Source organism: Trachurus japonicus, chromosome 17, assembly GCF_045865225.1.
Source record: "Trachurus japonicus isolate A0001 chromosome 17, Traja_1.0".
Lineage (NCBI taxonomy): Eukaryota > Metazoa > Chordata > Actinopteri > Carangiformes > Carangidae > Trachurus > Trachurus japonicus.
Window position 1 is genome coordinate 19,935,409 of NC_140923.1, and position 23,436 is coordinate 19,958,844.

The window sequence follows — 23,436 nt, forward strand, 5'->3', positions numbered from 1 at the left end:
ACAGATCTCTTGAGGGCATTAAGAACTCGCCCTCTATCAACATGTTTTGGCTTGTTGGAAATCAGTGGTAAAATGTCAAAATCTATCTAGGGAGGATCTACATAACATGACATGCCTGCGGAGTTATACAGATTGGTAATTAAAAAAAGAAATGAAAAGAAAAGAAAATGATAGAAATTACAATTATTGCAATTATTTGTAAAGTGTTGCGTTGGTTACAGTTATGAAATCGTTACGAAATATGTTTCACATGGTCAAGTTTGGATCGATTTTGTGAACGGTCATGGTGTGCAATGTTACCGTCTGGCTCGTTGGTCTAGGGGTATGATTCTCGCTTAGGGTGCGAGAGGTCCCGGGTTCAAATCCCGGACGAGCCCACCCTTTTCTTACTTCTCCTTGACGATGTTTCTTTGACATTGACAGTCTCCGATTTTATACTAACCAACCTGAGTCTGTTCCCCACTGTTTGGACCGATACTTGCTCTCAACTTGGTCTGTAGTTCCTTAATATATGAGTCAGTGTGAGTCAACATCCATGGAGTCATTGCTGACCGCTTTTCCGAATAAAATGTCAGTTTTTTTTGTTTTGTTTTTTAGGAATGTAAATAGAGTTAACAGAGGGCAGTAATATACATTTCTGCAAACGTAGAACAAGAAGAAGATCATCCTGGTGTGACCTGGAAGGCCTCAAAATGCTTCAACATTTTTATTATCTCTCCAGGAATTGTGTTAATGTGTGTATGGCCACCTGCTTTGAAACTGATGGGACTATCCTGCATAATTGCAACAGTGGCATGTGAAATTAATTTAAAATATAAATGTTTAAATGCTTATTAATTGTGAATAGCTAAAACACCCTAGTTCGCTCTGCAATGCAAAGTTTGTACATTTTTGTGTTTTCACAGGGATGCCACATGCCACCACCACAGTAGCACAACTCATGGTCTCAACCAGCAAGATGGTAAGTCATTCGCATGACTACACCCCAATGCTGTATTGGCTGGTGGGGGAGGCTAGTAGACCCTTCTGCAAATCATAATGTTGATATTGTAAACGCAGATCCCCTACTGTGCAGTGTGCACTGCTGAATACTACTGAATCTTGAGTGTGTAGTTACAAAATATCATATATCAATAAAAGAGAACATTTTATCCCAAAGAACTATCCCGCTGCATGCGTGTAGTGTTTGTCGCTCAGTGAAGTAAAACAGGAGCCATGTTTCCATCCAAAGTGATTCGAATTACTGGGAAATGCGCATTAAAAGAAATTCGAATCATGTGTGTTTCCATCTACGGACTTTGCATCCCCCCCCCTCCCGGCCGGACGGACGGACGGTCTGATTTGAACACATTAGTGCGATTTAGCGCATAGGTTTATTACCGTAATAACGTGACCCGTGTGTGTGTGTGTGTGTGTGTGTGTGTGTGTGTGTGTGGGAGAGAGAGAGAGAGAGAGAGAGAGTTGCGCCGCCCCAGACTTTATTAATGATAAACGCTGGATTCGGAACCCTGATGTTGTCTTGTGAGTGAACTGCAAACACGGGAGTAGACGGGGTGAAAGTGCGCTACGTCACACTTGATTCGCATACAGCTGTTTCCATCCCATTCGAATCAACCAAAACCCGGCCATAGCGAGCGTATTTCATTTTGTGCGAATCAGAGGATTTTAATGCGAATCACGGCGTTTCCATCATCATTTTCCAATGCGATACATCTCGATGCGCATCTAAACAGCTGATGGAAACGCACCTAGGGACTGCCAAACGAAGGACTGCGGGAAAAAAAAAAGTCAATCAAAAGAAACTGACCCCGACGTGATTTGAACACGCAACCTTCTGATCTGGAGTCAGACGCGCTACCGTTGCGCCACGAGGTCCACGTCGGCGGTTGGTCGAAACAGAGTATAAAAATCATAATCGACATTTTTATATATGTTCCTTACTATTTATATGCATACTATGGGATCAAATATGGGTCAAAAAGATTTTGCACTTGTACAGTGATGTTCACATAATAAATTTTGTAGTTGTAAAACTATTGTGTGCACATGTAAAGAAGTTTTGTGCATGTATACTAAAATGTTGTAGTTGTAAAAATATTTTTTTGCACGTGTAAAAGGTTTTGTATCTGTGGGAATATGTTGTGCATCTGAAAAAAAAAATTGACGACACACAAATTTCCCACCTTCAAGTGCTTCACATGCTTTATTGAAAAAGTATAAAAATATAAACAAATGTGGCATGTGTTTCATTGTACATACATTGTATAAGTATGCCAGGTGAACATTAATCCAGAATTAGCGCAAATCAACTCAAAGCATCAGCCAGTGACCATTAACATCATCTGCCACATGAAAGATAACCTGACCTTTGAAAATTTTCAGTAGGATGGCGACCCCTGCTGATCTTGACGTGCCATGGCTGAAATAAACTTCATCTCCCCGTTGTTTGTTTGGAATGCGTTTCTTGCAGAAAAAATAATATTAACATTTTTCCCTTTACAAAACAAAAAAGAAAAAGCCTTTTCTTTTGGTTACGACCCCTTGCATTAACAGACATCAGAGAAATGTCTTTATTATTATTATTATTATTATTATTATTTTTTTATTTTTTTTATTTTTTTTTTACAAAACACAAGTTACAAGTACGAATTTTGAGCCTGTTTTGACGCCTGAGTGAATAGCCATTCAGCGCGCTCATCATTGTCTCTCCTCCTCACCACTTCATGTGTTCAGTGTACAGTATACTATGCTATGCTGATGTTTATTTAGATTCATAATGTGGGTAATTCCTGTATATAATGAAAACATGGTTCTCTAACAGTTGTATTAATGGACACTGATATTCTGCATGTTGTGGAAATATTGTAAGGTTCAACTGCTAATAACAAAGCAATTCATAGAGCTCAATTTTTCTTTAAACACAGTGTGGCTTACAAAAACAAACCACATGTGGCTAAGTTTATACTACCTTCACACTCTAACTCCAACAACTATAATTGTGCAGCAAAGAAGTTCTAATACTCTTAAATATAAAAACGTAAGAGAGTAAAACCCTCATGATAACATTATCTGGGGTTATTAATCTGTCATGTTTAACATTAATTTCTCAAAAAATGTTTAACATTAATTTCTCATTTAAAATGCACAAAAGAAAGCTGCTCCTTGATTGGATGGTAGGTTGACACATACTAGGTGGGCAGGTCAAAACAGGGTCAAAATTCGACTTGAGTTTTGTAAACTCGTGACTTCAGTGCTGCACTTTTATACAGTCAATGGTGTTGCAGCTTGTAAATTCAGGGTCCCACTTGAAGGTAGGAAATCTGTGCATCAGTCTTTTTTATTTTATTTTACACGTGCACAAAATGTTTTTAAAACCACAAAACTTTATTACACATGTGAACATCATTGTACAACTTTTTGACCCGTATTCCAGGCACATAATCACATGAACACAATGTGAAATATATCGGTAAAACTGTGTATATGAAGATATGTCAACGAGAGTGAGCGTCGTTGGGCCGGTTAGCTCAGTTGGTTAGAGCGTGGTGCTAATAACGCCAAGGTCGCGGGTTCGATCCCCGTACGGGCCACTGTCCTTTTTTTTTTTTTCCCCCAAACACTGTTAGATTTCTACAAACCAGCACAGTATTCCCCTCACAAAAATGTGAATCCACCGAGAGAACTTTATTGAACCCGGAGGAACAAACGTTGATTTATTTCACAGAGAGAAATGATGTTTGACTGTCAGTGCTACAGCATCAGTGCATTTACACTGAATAATGTTGAACACTATGGTATGTACAAAACATTTACCTCCTCAAACTCAGTGGGGTCGCTGTTTTACTGAATATGGATCTTCCTTCCTGAACTCCGCATGCGTTGGTGGTATAGTGGTTAGCATAGCTGCCTTCCACGCGAAGGCCAGCCGCGGATAGGCGTAGAAGACGATCCCACGATGAGGAGCAAAGCTCCAGAGGTCACGGGTTCGAATCCTACCTGACCCAAGCTCAACCTCCTGAATTTCACCTAGCAGTACTTCTATACAGTGTGTGTTTATTATACAAACCATTACATTAAGACATTTAAAGTGAAATTTAATCAGATAATGGGTAAACAGTTAATCCTTTATGATTATTATGGTCTCATTAACATAATAAGACTATAATATGTATTATCAAATGTTAGATAATTCTACTGTTACATGCTGCTATTGGCAAAGGTTGAACTGAACCTAATAATAATAATAATAAACCTTTATCTTTGTTTCTGTAGCATACAAAAAATAACAAAATGTGCTTCATATCAAAACTAATAATCAATAAACCAGCTGGCGCTCTTAGTTATGCCAATAAGATACTATTTCTTATAATATTATGTTACAGTGTTACTTATGATGGGCCTATATTAAGGCAAAACAATGTTTTATTGTAGTGATGTATAAGCGTACAGTTGACCTTATGAATGTATGAATACATAACTATTTGATCATTTATATTTCTATCACTATTACTAATCTAATCAAGTAAAGACAGGCACAGTAATGTTGTCAAGATTTTTAATTGAAAAACACAACTGAATTATAAATATACGAACAGACGAAATATGTACAAAAAGATTATTTAAAAAACAAAGGAACAGTATATGCAATATACAGAATATACAGGAAATTGTGTATTGATTAACATAATATGTACAATATAAAACGAGTGTGTCCTTGTGGCTGCCTTTATCAGTGATTGGATGGTGGGTTTGGGACAGTAGGTTCACCGACAATCACTTCCTCTTCTCTGCAACCCATCTTGCCTTTTCAGCCTCATAAAAAGGTGTCTGCTGAAACTCCAGCCAGGTCATCTCCTTGACCATGCCCTGCTCTTTGTACAGGGAGAACACCTTTGCAGGGCAGTAGATGTACTTCCCAGGCACACTGGGGAAAGAAGTGTGAATATGAGGGCTGTCAGGGCCCTGCTTTAATGGCAGGTGACAGAACCTGCACAGACGACCTTTTGGCTGCTGCTCTGCCGACTTCCTCTTTTCCCTCTCATCCGCCACCTTCTTCCACTCTGCTCCCCTCTGTCTGGCACCCTCCAGCTCCCGCTCAAAAAACGGAGATGCAGCGAACTCCTCAAAAGGCATCCTGGGATTTTGAAGGCCTTCTCCTGCATAAGTCTTGAAGACCTTGGTGGAGCAATAAAAGTACTTCACTCCAGCAGTCTGATAAAAGAAATGGACTGAGGAGCCATCACCTTGGTAGCGTGATTTTGGCTGACCACAGGCTAAACAGTTCCTAGTCTTTTTCTGCTGCTGCTGCTGCTGCTGCTGCTGCTGCTGCTGTTGTTGTTGTTGTTGTTGGTCCAGGATCTCTTTTACTATGTTCTCCACTGTGGCCCGACTCATTGACTCCTCCATGGGGGAAGCCACAGATGGAGGGTTGAAAGTTGCTGGATCCAGAGTTGTGACAGGCACACTGACCGTCTGGCTGCCCGTGGTCAAACTCTGCCACAGCTGCTGGGTTTCCAGAACCTTCTCCGGACTTGTGTTGAGAGAGGAGTTTGTGTTTTTCAGTTTTGCCAGATGTTTTACATATCTGGAGATATGTTGGCATGTGGTAGGATGGAGGAGGCTGTTAGGATCTGTGCAGGCTCTGTGTACCATGGCAGCATAGTCTGCATCCACCCGCTTTAGGAGGTCTTTGGTGCCATGGTGCCTGATGAGGAGCTCGTCGATGGCGGCTTTCATGGGTGGTGTCCACCGGCTGTGGTCCAGGACTTGAATAAGACCTCCTGCCTTAATGGGTCCAGTGCGGGTGGCCCGAGGAGAAGAGGACACAGGCAGTGGTGTAGCATCTGTGATGTCTGAAAAAAAAAAAAAAAAAAAACCCACATGTTTATTATACTGTTTGTTTATTATAGGTTTTATATTTTGCACACATTAGCTCAATAATTATAGTCAATGGACAATACATTACCATGTTTTTCACGATATTAATTCAAACCAGTGTCAAAGCCTGCTTTTAGTTATGAGGTCTGTATGAAGGAAGGTGTAGGCTTTAAATTACCTGCATCCAGAAGGGGCTCTGCTTTAGCCGTTGGAGATGCTGGAATCAAGGGCAGCTGAAACTGTTGGACTGCTTCAGCACACTGCGGGGAAGACAGGATAGGTGCTGCCACAACCGGATCATCCTGGACAGTGCCCCTGGTCTCCTAAGATATAGCATCAAATATAGTGATTAAGTCAGTAGATCGGTCAGTCAGTCAGTTACTGAGAGTGAGTGATTCACCTGGATTACCTGAGGGTCTGTGCCCACTACAGCAGCAGGGCAGGGACCAGGTTGATCTTGGGCAGGATGGTGCTCCTGCTCCATGGCTTCAGCAGCTGAGGAGCTGGGCTGTGTCTTGTCCTTATCCCAGTTCAAAACAACAGGACGACAGCCTGGCTCCACATACTCCAGTCCAAACCGTTCCCCTGTGTCCCTGTTCGCTACTTGCAAAACTGGGTATTTTGCCTGTCCTGTCACTCTCACAGAGGATGTGTTCAGTTGAGCGATTAACAGGGGGTCAAACACAGCTGGAAGAGCCACATCTGGCCGCTTAAGGTCCACCAGCCTCTGGAAGTTCCAGCGCACCACTCCAGTCATGGCCTGGGCCTGGAAGAGCTCACTGGACACCCTGTTGCCGGTTACCCACTGGGCTTGGTGAAAGTGGAAACCCTCCTGCTGAGACGTGCCTCTCACAGGGATCCAAACAGGTACAGCAGCCCCCTTGCCCTTGGTGTAGTTGAGCTGCAAAGTGCCACCATACCTGTACAGGATTCCCTCTTCCACCTCAGGGTCACTCAGGCAGCCTCTCAGGATGTGGATGCGCTGAATTCTCCACACCTTCAACATGGAGGGCTTGAAGAGCAGCACATCATTGGCATCCTTAGCCAGGTGGAAGTGTTGGAGGACATCTTCAACCCTCTGCAGCAGTTCTCTGGGTTGTGGCACCTTTGTCCGACAGTGCTCTCGGATGTGCTGCTTGGTGGGATTGGCAGGCAAGATTCCACAGAAGGTGTAGGCGTCCTTGAGCTTCTGGAGGTCGCTCTGGTCCACAACAACGAACGCTGCAGAGAGGAACTGGCAGAAAGAGCTGAACAGAGGATGGTGTTCTGAGACACACTCCCTGGTTAAACGCCGCATACAATGAAACAAGTCTAACTTGATGATAATGTCTCTGTTAAACTTGGTCCTGGATGCGCCGCTGTTAGCCAGGTTTCCAGAAGTGGCCTCTGTAACAAGAGCCTCTGTGGTCTTCCAGCTGTCCCATATCAGGTGCTCCTGAACCCCAGGATCCAGCACCTTGAAGGCAGCACAGCAGTCCCTAAAATATTAAAAAGTAATGTCATTAGAGCTGAAGATTACCTTATTTAATACATACATTTGCTAAATTAGTCTTATTGTATTTACAGTAAAATAATTTGCTGTTTGTCTTCTATTTGTCAGATTACACAAAGAAAATGTAATAAACTATGTTATGTAAAACAAAGACTAGCTTCATACCTGTCCACCCACTGGTAGCTCGCCTTCTCCACACCAGCCAAAGTGTACCGATGAGCCAGACCCTCGTACATAGGGTAAAGCGCCCGGTCGCTCTCTGACTGCAGCATCACCCAGCTCAGGATCATCCAGTTCTCATTCATCACAGCGTAGGAGGACATGGTGCCGGATGAGAGAACCACCTTCCTTGCCACTTTGCGAGTGTGATCGGACCGCAGTGCCTGTCCAAAGGTCCCCTGTAGCAGCAGAGTGAGGAGGTGCTGCTGCCTCTGGTACTCATGGACCAGGCAGCTGACTAAATAGTGTGCAGAAACAGACACTCCACACCAGCCGTCAGCATCGGCATAGCCACCAAATGGAGCAGGAGTGTCTGTCTGTCTGAGGAGCCCCGTGATGGTTCTCTGGCCGTAGACACCTGCCTCTGCATCCCTGACGTTCTGCACACTCTCCAGGTAGGCCAGGTGAGCTCTCTCATATTTTAGATGGAGTGCTTCTGTCAGCTGCTTGGACATGTCCTCCGGTGATCTGCCACTGCGCCTCAGCTCATCCATCACTGATTTGCAGATGGCTTTCTTGTGTGTCAGGAAGGCTGGCACGATGTTTGTGAACCTGCTTGGTAGCTTCTCCAGCCACTGGGGCTTGTCAGCATGCCAGTACCTCTTGCATGCCTTGCAGGTGAGACGTGAGGCCAAGATATAATACTGACCACTGGTGCCAATGATCACTCTTGGCCTTCCCACGCCTGAAGAAGCTACCTGGGGGTTGGGACAACCATGAAGGCAAGGCAGGACATAGTTGCTCCTCATTCTCTCCATGATGGTATGCTCCGGCTTCCATATGAAAAATGGATGAAGCTGAAAGTACTTGGGTGAGGGGAGGTCAGCGATGGAGTCAACGAGCTCAGGCTGAGGTGGATGACGCCACAGGGACAGCATGTTCATGGGGTGACGTACTGGACGTGACCCTGGCCACAGACCCAAACCCTCCATCTCAGTCTTCATCCATATTTTCTGCTGATGGGAGCAGTTCCACCGAGCAACATCCTGATCATAGCTGGGGATGGAAGCTGCTGGCTGCCTGACAGGAGGCGCTGGATGTGAGCGAGCTGTAAAACACACAAAGCACTACAGTATGCAGTATACACAACCAGAAAAAAGTAAAGAGCTCTTTGCAAATGGCTGCTATGGTGAAAACAGTGTCACAGCAATTCATACCTATGTCTTCCTGTGCTTCTGGATGTGATGATGAATCTAGGATGGTGAGATACGAACAGCAAGGGCAAGTGAGATATAAACATTAAAAAATGAACATGAGCTTGAGATATTAATTCTGATAAAATTTAAGAACCTTAAACATTTACCTTCAGGCAGAGACGGAGCTGTCGTGATCACAGACACTGAGGACAAACTGGGGGAGGCGGCTGGTTCTCTGTGGGCTTTGAAAAACACGGTGCAACAAAAGATGAGAAAAACTTTAACAGATACCAGATAGAATCTTTACATGGCATTACTAAACACATGAGCATTGTATACAGTAGAACACAGTCAAAACTGAAGTAATATTTAAAACTGAAGTAATATTTATGTGAGATACAGTGGAAGTATAAGAGAACTTAATTTTAAATGTCATACTTTGTCTCAACACGTTCAGCTCGGGCTCTCCTATTCCAAGTTGTGGGGCGATAGCGAGCAGCTGAGGAGGGACTGGGACTGGGGCCTTCACTTTGGCTTTGAGATCAAAAGACAATATAAAATTCTCATGAATTTTACTGTTAAAATGCAGGATGGTTCAAAAATAAGACAGAATAAAGAAAAACACAGAAATATTAACCTTTAGGCCTAACAGAAGCAACAGTCACAGAGGGGTCATCAGGCTCTGCAGGGCTGTAAATGGCAGCTGGTGCTGTTTGCTTCGTCCTGCGAGCTGTAAGAACAGTGTGTGTCATTTCCTCACACATTGAGGTTTGTTTATGCTTCACAATATGTCTTTACCTGTTGTCTCTGTACAGTAGATAACTATTAGTACAGGCTGAAAGTTTTTATCAATTTGTGAATCGCTCATTATTTGAAAATGAATAAACAATGCTTTTGAGAATTTAACGAGTAAAGCACAGAGACAATATCAATATACTGTAAGAATATAACCTGTCAGTCAAAGATGTAGCATGTTAACCACTTAAGTATTTCACATGCAAAATCCTTGAATGACAGCTGAGAGCAGTGGTTCTCAAACTTTTTTCTGGCATGCCCCGTTCACATTTTAGCAATCATTAACAACATAGGACAGATAATGGTCAGCAGACTTTTGTTCATTTGTTTTCCTGCATAAATCATGTTCATTCAGCGTCACTCCCCACTCCATATTACTGACGGTCATCCACGCCCCCAGTTTGAGAACCACTGGCCTAAAGAAAGCATGCAAAAAAAAGAGAACACTTACCATCATCGACGACATGTAAATTCCTTATGTTAGTGGGAGAACAAAATAACACAATCATCAGAACACGCCAGAACATGGCCGAAATAGACGGAGGAGACGGAGAACAATAATGGCAGTTGAACTCAGAACAGAATCCACAGTGATGAAGTGAAACCTGTTGGTGAAGACACCACCGTGGCTCTGCGGGCTGCTGCTGCTGCTGCTGCTGGTGGCCCTGAAAGCACAGGTGACTTGTTAAATTTTATCATGTACATGACAAACTTGTTACAGGGTTCAGGCAATTATACTAGATCCACCTACTTGTTTCAGTCTCAAACTTTGATGGAGATAGATTTAGCATCGCTTGCTCCAGCTCCTCATCCTCATCCATCACTAGATTAAACAATAATGTGTTAGAGATATTTAATGTTGCTGTAAAATCAGTATTTGCATATGGCTGTTAACTGACTTAGAGAATCCGGTGTGGAGGCAGCTGATGCACTGGGGGCTGCGCAGGCTGGGGGTGGTGGACCAGACTCTGCCTTCTGCTGCTTGAGGATGTACTGCTGTAGGTTGTACATCTTGCTGTTTTTGACGCACTTCAATCGTGAGATGAAGGCAGCATAACCATCAGCCCTGCTCTCCCAGATCTGCCTCCAGGTATCTTTGGCCCTAACTCCAAAGCCTACAGGTGTGTCACCCTCTGTTGCCACCGGTGGGGCAGGCTTCCTGGACAACAGATACTGCCAGAGGTCTTCGATTTCGTTGAAGCTCCTGGCGTAGTCCAGAAATGACAGCAGACTGTCCTTGCCATGTCCCTGGGGATTGAAGGTCCCCTCTTTCTCCTCCTCTTCTACCTTTTTTATGAGGTAGACGGTATAGCCGACATCATTCTCAAGGAGCCACCTGAATGATTTCCCCTTATACTTTCCGAACTGGAGCACATACTCCGCCATCACCTCCAGTCGGTCGGAGACATCCCCTCCCCGCTGAAAGACCTCAGTGATAGCATTTGTCCTCACAAGGTCAGGACTCTGTGCAGGAGACTTGTCCTGAAGCGCAGGATTTCTTTTCAACTTCATGGCCTCATCAGAGGGGTCCTGACGCAGATGGCCTGATGGACCCTTTCTGAATGAGACCAACATCTTTCCAGGGAAGAAGCTAAACGTCTTCTTCATTATCTCCTGTGCACAGCAAACACAATACATATTGTAGAATAGCTAAAAATGTTATCGTATTGATACATCAGTTATTCATGTTAACATTAACATTATTATTTGTAATATCTATCTATCTATCTATCTATCTATCTATCTATCTATCTATCTATCTATCTATCTATCTATCTATCTATCTATCTATCTATCATGTACATGTACTGTATATATGCAGAGAAATATGTATAGAAATGTATCACTGTAATCTCTATTAATAATAACTATTCGTTCTGTCATAGCATTTAACCTCTGAAGGTTATAAAATAGATATACTGTAGTATTTACCCATTCAAAATGTAAGTTACATTTTCAGCTCGATATGATCAATATTACTGTGACTAAATGAATGAGTGCGTGACTGTGGAAGTGAATGGATGAATTGACTTAGATAATGGCTGCTCGACGGGCCTCAGTCTGACAGACAAAAACACGGTGAAAAAGTGACAGAAACCTGATTTAGGATCAGTGTCAACAAGAGACAACTCACTTGACAGATGTGACATTATGTTAAAATGATGACTGACGCTAATATAACGTACATTAAGCATTAGGAGCGACCGTAGGCTTCGGTGAACTGTAAACATTATCACGTAACGAACCTTATAACGACAATTATAACAACAGTTTTCTTACATATGACTTAGAAAACTTAATTTACTGCTTTCAAGAATGAAACCCTACTTACTTTTGAAAGGTTCGACGATAGATTTATCAAAAATCCCGAAAAACTGGAAAAATCCTTGTATTTCACGTCTTTTTCTTTACACTTTTTCCTCCTCCTTACTGTTACCGCTGTCTGTCACCCGAAGAAGTCAGTGTCCTTACTCATACGCTAAAGGGGGAAACAGCGCCCCCAAAACCCCGCTTGTGGCCAAAAATATATTACATCCGTAGTGATAAGAACTACCATAGAGAATGCATGGAGAAAGTTAAGGAAGTTAAGGACTACTATATGCGGCCCTGGCGCAGCAGTTGACCCGGGTTCGATTCCCGGCCAACGCATCCCTTTTTGACGGGAACACTGTCTTTTACCATTCATAAAACCTTCATAAATCAGTCATTTACCAGTTCTTACAGAGAAATTACTTGAAACAGACTTTGGGTTGCCAGGTTGTGGAAAATCCTCCAAAAGCCTTTTTATTTGCTATGAATTCATAACCACTTATTATATTTCATTTGGTTATCTTGGTGGAACCAGGAATATTTTATTTGATAGATAGCCTGCATGGGCTCTAGTGTATGGATCTTTATGCTGGCAGACATAGGCCATCTACTGTAGTCATTTTTGCTGTTGTGTTGGCAGGAATAGCTCAAGAGGTAGGCTAGGTCTACAAATTGCAATTCTCTAAAAATGAAACATTTAGCCTATCTAGAGTTAACAAGTAGCCTATTAGGCTATATAATCTTAGCATCCTGTGTAATTTCTAACCTAAGTCAGGAAAGATTTCAATTTAAGCTATTAATTTAGTTGTTGTTGTTGTTTTGCCCATAAAACCTTTTAAAAATACAATCTAAGGAGGTAAAAATATTCTTTCATACAAATATAAAACCTTGGGATTCTGTGATCTTTTTTCTTCTTTTTTTTTTTTTTTCATTTTCAAGGGTCACTAATGCAGCATTGGATGTGCCACACACACACACACACACACACACACACACACACACACACACACACACACACACACACACACACACACACACACACACACACACCCTCATCTATCTTGCATAGTGGTAGCCTACAGAATGGACCAGTGATTAAGAATAGATCCAGACATGTGGCTTCAGCCAAAAATGGAGGGACTTAACTTGTTGATCGGGAAATTATGTCACTGTTTCTCCTCTAGTAACTTCATTTGTTATCCTATTCACCGGTGTTAATCCTGCTTACCCTCTTTTTTCCCTCTGTTGCCATGGATATGCTATTCCTATGGCAACTGCAGGCCTTTGTGGATGGCCTCGGGCCCCCACCGTAGAGGACTCTCTGAACCTTTCATTATACATTCCCTTCAAGCTTTGCAGACAAATCACACAAGTAGCACATACTCTAACTTTGTCTCTCTATCATCCTCTCTCTCTCTCTCTCTCTCTCTCCTTCTCTGTCTCTATCCTCCCCTTCTCCTTTTTATCTCTCTGCTGCTCTGTCACATTACCGTGTCTTACTTATAAGCCCTTCACACACCACATGTGTCCAAGAAAACAGCTGTACCGCCACTGTTTATTGTTTTAGTGTTCATTTTTTTTGTGAATGGCACTCTAGGCACTCACTGACTGGGAAGAGGGCTGTGATCAGATTTAGTAGCGTACGTATCGCTGTCATAAGAGTCAGCGCCCCCAAGCTTTCTAATTTTCGGTGGCAATGGAAACCAGATCTCCATCTTTAAAGATGCATGAGACGTCTTGAGCAGAGAATAGAAATGGAGGCTCGGCCAGAGAAAGTGTTACTGTGTCAGTCAGACACTCTTGAAACAAGGGAGGGGCAAGCCTCAAGGTACGGGCACGCTCACTACTGGTCACTGTGTGTATGTTGGAGGGCAGGTGGGGTCTCCACCTGCTGAATGAACCCCATCAGTGCCGGGCAGTACCATGGGCTGCGGGTGGGCTCGGCCCTGCTCAGCATCGTGGCGGGCTGCATCATCATCGGGGTGTCCAGGGAGTGTGACGCTGATGCTGTAGGAGGGATCTTTCTGGGAGCAGGGGGCCTCGGTGAGTGAGTAACATTTTATGGGAAGAATTGACCCAGTTGTTTCAAAGTTTGCTGGTTGTATTGATTGTATTTGGTCTTTTTTGACTGAATCTTGACGTTATGTGTCCCTGGATTAACCCTGATGTTGACCTCTTTAACAGATTAGAAAACATTACTGTCTTATCCCGATGAAAGGATTTCGAACTAATGACGTGTTTTGACCACTAAAGAAACTGTTAATGTTAATTTTCATTACTGTAATACCACATACATGCTGTCAACATCTTTGTGAGTGAGTCACCAAAACAAATACTTTAAATAAATACAATTTTCGTGCATCCCATTCAACATAAAACATGAAATATTTCCCCATTTGTGTGGTTGCAAGACCTCATGGTCATATCCATATTTTGGTGCCTTTATCAAATCATCTGCAATTAGCAAAAAGAAACTTCAATATTTGGGGTTCAATATTAGATTAGATTAGATTAGAAAACTTTATTGATCCCCAAGGGGAAACTGCTTTGCCACGCAATAAAAACACAAACATCCACTTACGTAACAAACAATATAAACATTTCCATACCATTGCACAAAACTTATCAACATGATTGGATACTTCATACAACAGAGTAGGCTGCTCAAAGCAAGTGATTCAAATTGATATTAATAATATGGTCAGAGGAATAAATACATATGGAAAATAGCAGATTTTGCAGTTTTTTATTACATCAGAATCTTCAACTTCACACAGTGATGGAAGTGAACATGTTTCAATAACACACAAAGTATAAAATATTGCTGTCCGGTTTGAGGAGGACACAGTCCTCCAAAATGTAAACTGGTTAATATTTTGTTTAAAAACCAAAGGAAAAAAAAAAAAAAGTCAAAAACAAAGATCTTTGGCCTGTGACATTTTCCATCCACTGTTCTTGAAAAACACACCCTGCCATCATCTGATACAACAGTGTAACTGGAACCAAGTGATAGCCGGAGGACTTGCACTGCCAAGTGCCTGAGCTGCTTTCCTGGAGAGACAGAGCAAAGGACAGGGCTTTTGATCCCAAGACAACATCAACATGCATAAGTGATGTGAAATATCCTCACTCATTATTTCATCAACGTTCAGTAAATGATCTTTTTAGTGTGCACAAAACTTTGGCAAATCAAAACTGTGCACAGCAGTTTGACAGAGACATTGACTCTGGCAGCTCTTGTGCAGCTAAGTAGCATCTAATTAGGCTGTGTGTTTTGGGGCTTGTATGCCATGATGCCTCCTCCAACACATAGGCTGACTAATGAGTATGAACAGAGTGTTCTCGACAGATCCTTTTCACTCCTTCTGCAGTTGCGTGACATTTTAGGCACAGAAATGCATCACAGCCACCCCCAGGACCTGCCTGGGTTTTAATGCCAGCTCTTCTGGTTTATAAGGGAAATCAATAACTGTGTTGAATTGGAGCAGAGTGCCACTGAGAGGCACACAAGCCCCGTGGTTCAGATATTACTGTATACTCGAACAGAAAGAACAGTAAGAACATCACACACTGTATCTGCTGCTGCACTGCTAAAACTAATCTGAAGGCTACGTCAAGATATTTACAGCGAGGGAATAGATATTTCATAAAGCAATTGTATTGTTGTTACCCCCTAGTCTGGCTCACAGGCATTGGTAGCAGTCACAGATTGAACTTGGAATCTGCGAGTGACTGGATTTATGCTTTTATATCACACTGACATTTGACAGTCCCCAATAATGAGATTTTCCTCACAGCCTGCAGAACATGATATTAACTTCTCCTGCTGGTAGATAGTGCACTTATTCCTTCTTCTGAATTGAAGATTGTGTCTTCATACCAATCAGCCCATACCAAACATGTATTTCACATATAATGATGAAGGCAATACTATTACTTTCTCTTTCATCAGTTTAATCGTGCGTTTTGTTTTACAGGCCTGCTCATATCAACCTACCCCTTTATAAAAGCATGGCTCAACATGAACCATATTCTTCCATCCTTTGGTAAGTTGTTCATTCACTTCAAATTCAATTTAAAGATTTGTTATTCAACATCTTACTGTTCAGCCATGCCAAAAACGGTTCATGACATTAAATGAGAATGACATACTTGTTCTGTTCAGAAGATGTTTTAACTATTTCTTAAATTCTCAGTAAACTTCAGAGTGCACCCAGCGGCTGCCAATCCTGCTCCTGAACAACCCATAGAAACACTAAGACGAGAAGGTGAGTGAGGGGTGGAGAAGGGTAGAAAAAAGAAAAAGAGCTTTACGAAAGAGGGATTTGTAGTATTATTCTGACCAATCAATTCTCTGATTGGTCGGTTTGGAGGCACTGTGTTTGGATGAGTTTATTTATGGCTACCTTCTAATTTGGAAAAGGACATTTTCTGAATTTTTGACATAATGTCCAATATATCCAAATATGAAATGAGAATCAGAGAAAAATGAATACCCCTGATAATGTAGTAAATGAGCAGGAATTTCAAAGTTTAAATGGAGTTATGTGGTAAAGCATCACGAAAGAGCTGTGAATCTAACAACTGTGGATACTTTCTCTTTTCCTTGGCATTCACAGTACACCAACATGGCCACGACTGAGATATGGCTGACTCAATCCCCTCAGGAACCCTCCTAATCCAACAAAACTATTAGATTGCAGCCATAAACTCACAAGAGAGAGGGAGAAGGGTGATTGCTTTTGGGAAACTCCAGCTTCTTGTAGGCTACTTATCATATGTTCTTATATCCTTATACAGCTTGTAATCAACTTTAGATCAACGGACAAGCCAAGAATGTGTGAACCCTTTTTTCTTGAGACTGTCTCTACCAGCCGTCACAGTGTGATACAGCTCCCAGATCTGTTGAAACATGCAGTGTTAGACCAACTGTTGTTATGTGTTTGTTTGTTCTCTTGTGATCTTGCAGGGACTCAGAGTCAACTAAATCTGGAACGCTCTAAAAGTCGAATGGGAACCGTCATTGAGGGCGGACCAACAGCGGAGACCAACCCAGATGAGGGGTATGAGATTAAAACATCACTGTCTGTCTTTTCATATTAATTTGTGGATTAGGGATTTACCCACAAAAGCAAGAAGAGGTGAAACATTTATATTTTACAGAAAAGGTAAAGGTGAGCTGGATTAGGAGGTGGTTGGTGGTACAATACATTTAACTTAAACACCTGAACCTGTCTTCACAAGGAAGTCATAACCACAGTCATTTCCGAACCTTAAAGATAACAATGTTTCCCAATATCACATAGGCTACATCAAATCTCAAAAGAATTTAATCTGGATAAAGTTTGGACACACATAGTCTAAAAGAAAACATTTGAAGAATAGAAAAAGTCTATTGTACCCAACCTAAACACTGGGTGAGTGTGACGTTTTCATTGATTTAAGTCCTGTCTGTCTGAGCTGACTGGAGTCCCACAGGGGTCAACACTGGGCCTAGTTTTATTCATAATTTGCATAGTGAGTCACATTTTCACTTATGCTGATCCATTATCGGATCAGCATCTAATAATTCACCATGATTCTTAATATAAGGATAGACGTACGTAAGTACATTTTTGAATGTATATGCCCAATGCCTAAAAATTCATAAGGAGATATTTGAAAAACGTGTAGAGACACATTTTACCGCCCAGAAATCTGCGTCTGTTCAATGTATTTCCCCCATTAAATTTAATAACTTTTACACACTGTAACAAATTAATCGGACAACGTTCAAAGGGAATTCGGCCATGTATGTATTTCTGTTACATGGCCATGCCAGACACCCAGCTGTAGAAAGTTAATTTTGATAAAGATGGACTGACCTGGTTTGAAATTGATTATCTTCTGCCACAATATAAAAGAGAGTGTGATTTGCTGACAAAAAACGATGATGTGCCAGAAACGGATAATACAAGATTAAGCTGTTAGAACGATTCATGGAAAAACCCATTTATCACGTAATATAAAGGGCATGGTGGTCATTTACACCTGTGATAATAAAGAATAAACATAGTTCTTTGAAGAAGTGAATCTCATTCCAGCTTTTCTGTATCTGCTGCACTCTGTTATTTTGCAGCTGATATGAGGACAGGTGTACAGCCGGCAGCCTGTTATGGTTGAAAGTTGAAAATAATTATCTGCAGAATAGCCAACAATCCACTTTACATAAGAACATGTGTTATTTTGTTGCCTGTCCAAGCCTTTCAGAGGCATAGAAAAAAAAGTTTCAAAAGTGATCATCACAAGGTATCCCCTTCTTTTCAGCCAATCACGTTGGATGTTGTTGCTATGGTAACCAGACACCAGACAGATTTTAGTCATGACGGATTAGATCATTCATCAACCATGTGTCGGTGGTGCGACTCCAAACATACTTCTATACACTCAACTTCAAAATTTACTTGTTTCACAAACCTTTGAGTGACATTTGTTGAATTAAAATCTTTTTTTTTTTATCCTTAACCAAAAATGTAACTTTTTTTAATTCGTTTTTTCCCTCGCTGATTTCCAGCATTTGAAAAACAAAAACAAACAATAAAACAAAACAAAAAACCTCTGAGAGCCTGACTTGAATCACCCACACTATCCAGGGAATGCATTACTGTAATATGCTGATGGTAGTTCAGTCATTTTATAGCTCAGTAAAATGATTGATGCAAAGTTAATTAAAAGGTTGGATTACTTGGGGGAAATAAAGTAATACATGTTGTCTCAAACGGAAGGAGGACAAGTATGACTTGTAATTTGTTCTGTTGCAGGACGTCTTCAGACATACCAGACATCTTATCCAGACGGAAACAAAAGCTGTCGCCTTCTGATCAAGACCCACCTTGATGTCATCACATGATCTGATTTATATTATTTAACTTCCAGCTAATCCTCTTTAGTAGGTTTCTTTCAAAATTGAGGCAAAAGATGCTGAATTAAATCCTTATTGTACTGTTTTTCTGTCTACTTCTTGTGTCAGCCGTCCTACACACCCAAGCACAATATTATGAGTAAATCTCAACGGTTTACTCATAATATTGTACTTGGGTGTGTGGACTGATAAACGTACTGAAAGATTAATATGTTTGTTGATTGTTGATGAAGGTTTTTCACATTTCCTGACACTAGACGGGAAGCAAATAAAGCCCAGTAGTCCCGCTCGCTGCTTGCAGCTCATCTCATCATCACACAATGTTCTCAGTCACCAATTAAGACATTATTATGGTCGTTATGTGATAATGGGACTCTACACAATTTAGCTCGAGTTCCCTGGCTTGTATTTGTCATGAGCAAACCAATCCCTGTACAGATGCACTCATATTCACACACATTCGCTCCTCACGCACAATGAACTGCACAAACATAATACATTGATATTCAGGACAGCAGCAGCAGAATGGCTGCTGCATGGGAAGTCATATGAGGGAGAATGCTGTGTGCGCTGACAAAAAAAATATGACGTGCTGTGAGGCTGAATAATGCCGGGCCGTGTTGATGGGTCTCAGCGACGGGAGCCCGAGGAGTCTGTGGTGCCTTGATGACAACCGGCAGTTTGATTGTCAGGCCTCAAATCACAATGCCTCAACACAATCCCTCTGTGTCTGCAGGAAGTTAAACACTGGAGAGACACATACTGAATGTTTAATTGAACACAATCCACAATGGGCTGAAGTGGCTGACAAATGACACATATACACACTGCCCGTCCAAAGAAAAAGTCACCACTTGGATATAACTAAGCTAATAGGTAAGAGCCTCCCATTGGATAAGTACTCTAGGGATGATTATGTTTTAGCTGGCAACAACTTATTTAACCCTAACTCATGCAGTCTCATTTCACAACCATGTCAGAAGACACATCCTGTGGTTGTGGAGAAGATGTTAATCTGTTTCAGAAGGGTCAAATTATTGGCATCAAGCGAATAAAACATCTAAGGAGATCGCTGAAACTACTGAAATTGGGTTAAGAACTGTCCAACTCCTTATTAAAAACTGGAAGGATAGTGGGGAGAACCATCATCTTCAAGGAAGACATGTGGTCCAATGTGATCACAGAGTCCAGACCTGAACCCCATTGAGAATCTTTGAGAAATTAATACAACTCTGGATGGAAATAAATGTTGTGACATTGCAGAAGCTTATTGAAACAATGCCACAGTGAATACATAATCAAAGCTAAATATTAGAGTGTGTGACTTTTGTTTTGGACGGGCAGTATGTTGGCCTATGTGTGTGTTTTGTACAAAAAAAACATCTGAATGTGAATGAAAACCAGATGGTATACATAGGCTACATGTCTATATCCTAGCATGCACTGGTCAAAAGCTGTGGAGCTTAGCTTGAAACCAGTACTGGAAACATTTAAAGGCTCAGTTCGCCCCAAATTACACAAAAACAAACATTTTCCCAGTGACCTCTAGCGCTGTCCAGCCACACACACACACACACACACACACACACACACACACACACACACACACACACACACACACACACACACACACACACACACACGCACACAGGTTGAACAGTGATGCAGGAGCTGGTGGCAGTCTGATCCAGAGGTGAGGTCCAGAGGAGGGAGGATGAGCTGAGCTGCGTGGCTCCTCAAACATAATGAAACCGCCGGTGCTTCGGAGCGTCCTCCCCCCGGTGTGTGTGTGTGTGTGTGTGTGTGTGTGTTTTCGTTGCAGGATGACCTGTCAGGTGTTACGTGCGTCTCCGTCCGCACCGGGAGCAGCGCGCGGTGCTGCGTCTGCGTATCAACTCAGAAGAAGAAATGCCATCTCACCTAAGTGATCTTCTTTCTTCTCTCCGATTTTATTATTATTATTTTTTATTTTTTTCTTCCAAAATAGCTATTCCTCATCAGGTCCGGCTTTTTCTTTTGCCTCGCGTGTTTTCGCCGTTGTTGCCGCCGCTGATTGAATGGCTGTCATGACTTGTGCCCTCAGGACTGTGAAGCCACGACAGCAGGATGAAAATCCCTCCTTTGGTGTTGACGCGTCCTTTCAACCTCTCAGTAATTACACCCGGTAGTTAAACAGAGAATCGCTGTAAGAAAATCTCCTGATTCAACAATGGTGAAGACCTTAAGCATATCGCCAGAGAGGGTAAGATGCTGTCACGGTTTGATTTTTACAGGAATGCATGGAGCGTGCGTTTAAATCTGATCTATCTAACCAGGATCATTTACTGTCATTCATATTCATTGAAAAAAAAAAAAAGATTTCCCTCTCCACCAGAACACAGTCTCTTCATTTGCACTGCAGGATTTTGAATGGGTGCATGCTACACTGGGAACTGTACTAATTTGATTGCAAAGAATAAGAATAATAACCAAGTGTTATTCCCTGTAGTAGCCTAGGTGGCATGAATGAAACAGCTGCAGTGGCACAGCACATAATCCAAAACACACTCTAATCAATCATCAGAGAAACACGCTTATCACATCATTTTTGCTTTTACTGTGCCACAGTTTAAACAATTGCACCCCTCATGAATATTCAATAGCTAACCTGTTGTGTTGTTGCTGCTCCTTTGTCTCTTCTGTGTGCTCTGTACTTTTCTGATGTTTGCAATGCATTTATACATATTTAATAAGCTTATTTCTAAGGGGAAAAAAATCCATTCTCAACAATAGTCTCAGGCTTCGTGTGTCATGGTATAAACAGTAGTTCATCATGTTATTGTATAATGTGTTTAAGACCTCGTCCTCTCCAGATATTTGTAATTTAGAGGAGTAGCAGAGCAGCGATGAATATTCAGAGCTTGTTGATGGATTACACACACACACACACACACACACACACACACACACACACACACACACACACACACACACACACACACACACACACACACACACACACACACACACACACTCTCCAGGGGAGGACACTTCACTTTGTCCACAGTGATCATCAGTGATAGCTGTCCACTGATACTACCGTACAGAACAAAAAGTGGTGTAATGACTAATGAGTGCTCTTATCTGTTTCCTTTTTTTAATATGTGTGTATCTTCAGAAACTCTTACATGTTGTCACGTGTTGTCATGTTACAGATGAAGATGTTTCCACACTGTGAGCTGGACACGGTTTATTCAAACACCGCCATGGGGAGGAGTTTGGACTGAAACACAGGGAGACACAATAACACAGAGGAAGATAGAGAGAGAGAGAGAGAGAGAGAGAGAGAGATAGAGAGGTGAAGACATGGTCATCACTGATAGAAACACCGGCACCCCTGTACCTAAGAAGGAGCCCCAGAAGACGAAGAGGAGGACGTCTCGCCCCCATGGCCTCCCCTCCCCGGCGCTCTGCTGCGCCTGCGGCCTCTGCATCATGCTGGCCGGACTCAACATCACCCTGGTGGGCGCATTCGCCTTCAGCACACTGTTGCCTTCTGACAACCCACCCATCGTCATCGGACCTATCCTGCTGCTGGTGGCCTTTTCGTTTTTTGGGGCCTGTTGCGTGTGCAGCCGCCTGCCCCCTCCCCACAGCTCGCGGAGGTCCAAAGTGGGCGGCGGCGGCGGCAGGGGCATGGGGTTAATGGGACACGGCGGCGGGCTCGCTGGTGGGGCGGCGTTTGAAATTGAGACCAGCGAGCACACGCTGCAGGATACCACGGCGGTGCAGCTGAGCCCCACATCCTCCCCCGGATCCTCCCGGGTGTCCAGCCCAGAGAAGGAGGCCGCCGCCGCCGCTGCTCCTCCTCCTGATCCGGGCCTACCGGGCTCCTGCAAGCTCTTCACCATGGAGAGCAACGGCCCTTCTTCCTCTGTCTCCGCCACCGCAGTCTACTCAGCCTGCACGTCCACAGGAGGAGGGGAGGTGAGGCTCAACCTGCCGCGTGAAGAAGTGGTCACCTAGCAGAGCAAGAACTCCTTCAAGGCCAGAGTGCTCGCAGGGGAGCGCACCTATGTTCGCTCGGTAACACTTTACTTGAATAGGTATTCATAAGACTGACATAACACTGTCATAACCATGACATAACAGCTGTCATAAACATCAATGAATACTTATGACAGCTGTCGTTAAGTGTCATTCGGTAAGTTATGTCACTTTTGATGCAAAGTTGACATTATTTGAGATGTCCTTGTTATGAGAACTTGACATAATTTTTGAAAGTTTGGCAATTAGGTCTGCTATGACAGTTTAAATTGTCTTTATGTCAAGTTCTCATAACAAGGACATCTCAAATAATGTCAACTTTGCATTAAAAGTGACATAACTTACCGAATGACACTTAACGACAGCTGTCATAAGTATTCATTGATGTTTATGACAGCTGTTATGTCATGGTTATGACAGTGTTATGTCAATCTTATGAATACCTATTCAAGTGAAGTGTTACCCTATGTTCCCCTACCCGGACCCTCTTTTTGAAAATGGGTCCTATATGTTCCCCGTTTTTACCAAGAAGGGTCGTATGTTCCCCGGTTGCAATACATACTAGGGAACATAGGACCCCTTTTCTGAAAAAAGGTCCTATGTTCCCCACTGTTGCTGGTCGATGGGCTCTCTCTACTTATCTGGACTCTATCAATCTGGCCTGTCTAACCTCTACCTGG

At 42.5% G+C, this 23,436-nt stretch overlaps 4 protein-coding genes and 3 non-coding genes across 7 annotated transcripts; 4 read left to right on the top strand and 3 right to left on the bottom strand.

Moving 5' to 3' along the window:
• The first annotated feature begins 305 nt into the window (after nt 1-305).
• On the top strand, nt 306-377 carry trnap-agg (transfer RNA proline (anticodon AGG)). Its single transcript has one exon. It is a non-coding gene; the product is annotated as a tRNA-Pro (tRNA).
• Nucleotides 378-1,803: 1,426 nt separating this feature from the next.
• trnaw-cca (transfer RNA tryptophan (anticodon CCA)) lies at nt 1,804-1,875 on the bottom strand. Its single transcript has one exon. It is a non-coding gene; the product is annotated as a tRNA-Trp (tRNA).
• A 1,641-nt stretch (nt 1,876-3,516) lies between these two features.
• Nucleotides 3,517-3,590, top strand: trnai-aau (transfer RNA isoleucine (anticodon AAU)). Its single transcript has one exon. It is a non-coding gene; the product is annotated as a tRNA-Ile (tRNA).
• Nucleotides 3,591-4,773: 1,183 nt separating this feature from the next.
• LOC146970562 (uncharacterized) lies at nt 4,774-8,043 on the bottom strand. Its single transcript, XM_085805927.1, has 4 exons — nt 7,535-8,043; nt 6,260-7,355; nt 6,056-6,200; nt 4,774-5,852 (listed from the first exon to the last, which is right to left on the bottom strand). Exons 1-4 carry the CDS (start codon nt 8,041-8,043, stop codon nt 4,774-4,776), a joined length of 2,829 nt encoding a protein of 942 aa, XP_085662053.1.
• Nucleotides 8,044-10,092: 2,049 nt separating this feature from the next.
• LOC146970563 (uncharacterized) lies at nt 10,093-11,127 on the bottom strand. Its single transcript, XM_085805928.1, has 3 exons — nt 10,419-11,127; nt 10,271-10,342; nt 10,093-10,184 (listed from the first exon to the last, which is right to left on the bottom strand). The coding sequence occupies exons 1-3, from the start codon at nt 11,125-11,127 to the stop codon at nt 10,093-10,095; spliced, it is 873 nt and encodes a 290-aa protein (XP_085662054.1).
• Nucleotides 11,128-13,643: 2,516 nt separating this feature from the next.
• kncn (kinocilin) lies at nt 13,644-18,815 on the top strand. The gene is made up of 5 exons (XM_085805147.1): nt 13,644-13,872; nt 15,807-15,875; nt 16,026-16,097; nt 16,799-16,892; nt 18,630-18,815. The coding sequence occupies exons 1-5, from the start codon at nt 13,725-13,727 to the stop codon at nt 18,703-18,705; spliced, it is 459 nt and encodes a 152-aa protein (XP_085661273.1). The 5' UTR covers nt 13,644-13,724; the 3' UTR covers nt 18,706-18,815.
• Nucleotides 18,816-20,495: 1,680 nt separating this feature from the next.
• Nucleotides 20,496-22,766, top strand: tmem275a (transmembrane protein 275a). The gene is made up of 2 exons (XM_085804149.1): nt 20,496-20,972; nt 21,925-22,766. The coding sequence occupies exon 2, from the start codon at nt 22,076-22,078 to the stop codon at nt 22,733-22,735; it is 660 nt and encodes a 219-aa protein (XP_085660275.1). The 5' UTR covers nt 20,496-20,972; nt 21,925-22,075; the 3' UTR covers nt 22,736-22,766.
• The last annotated feature ends 670 nt before the right edge of the window (nt 22,767-23,436 follow it).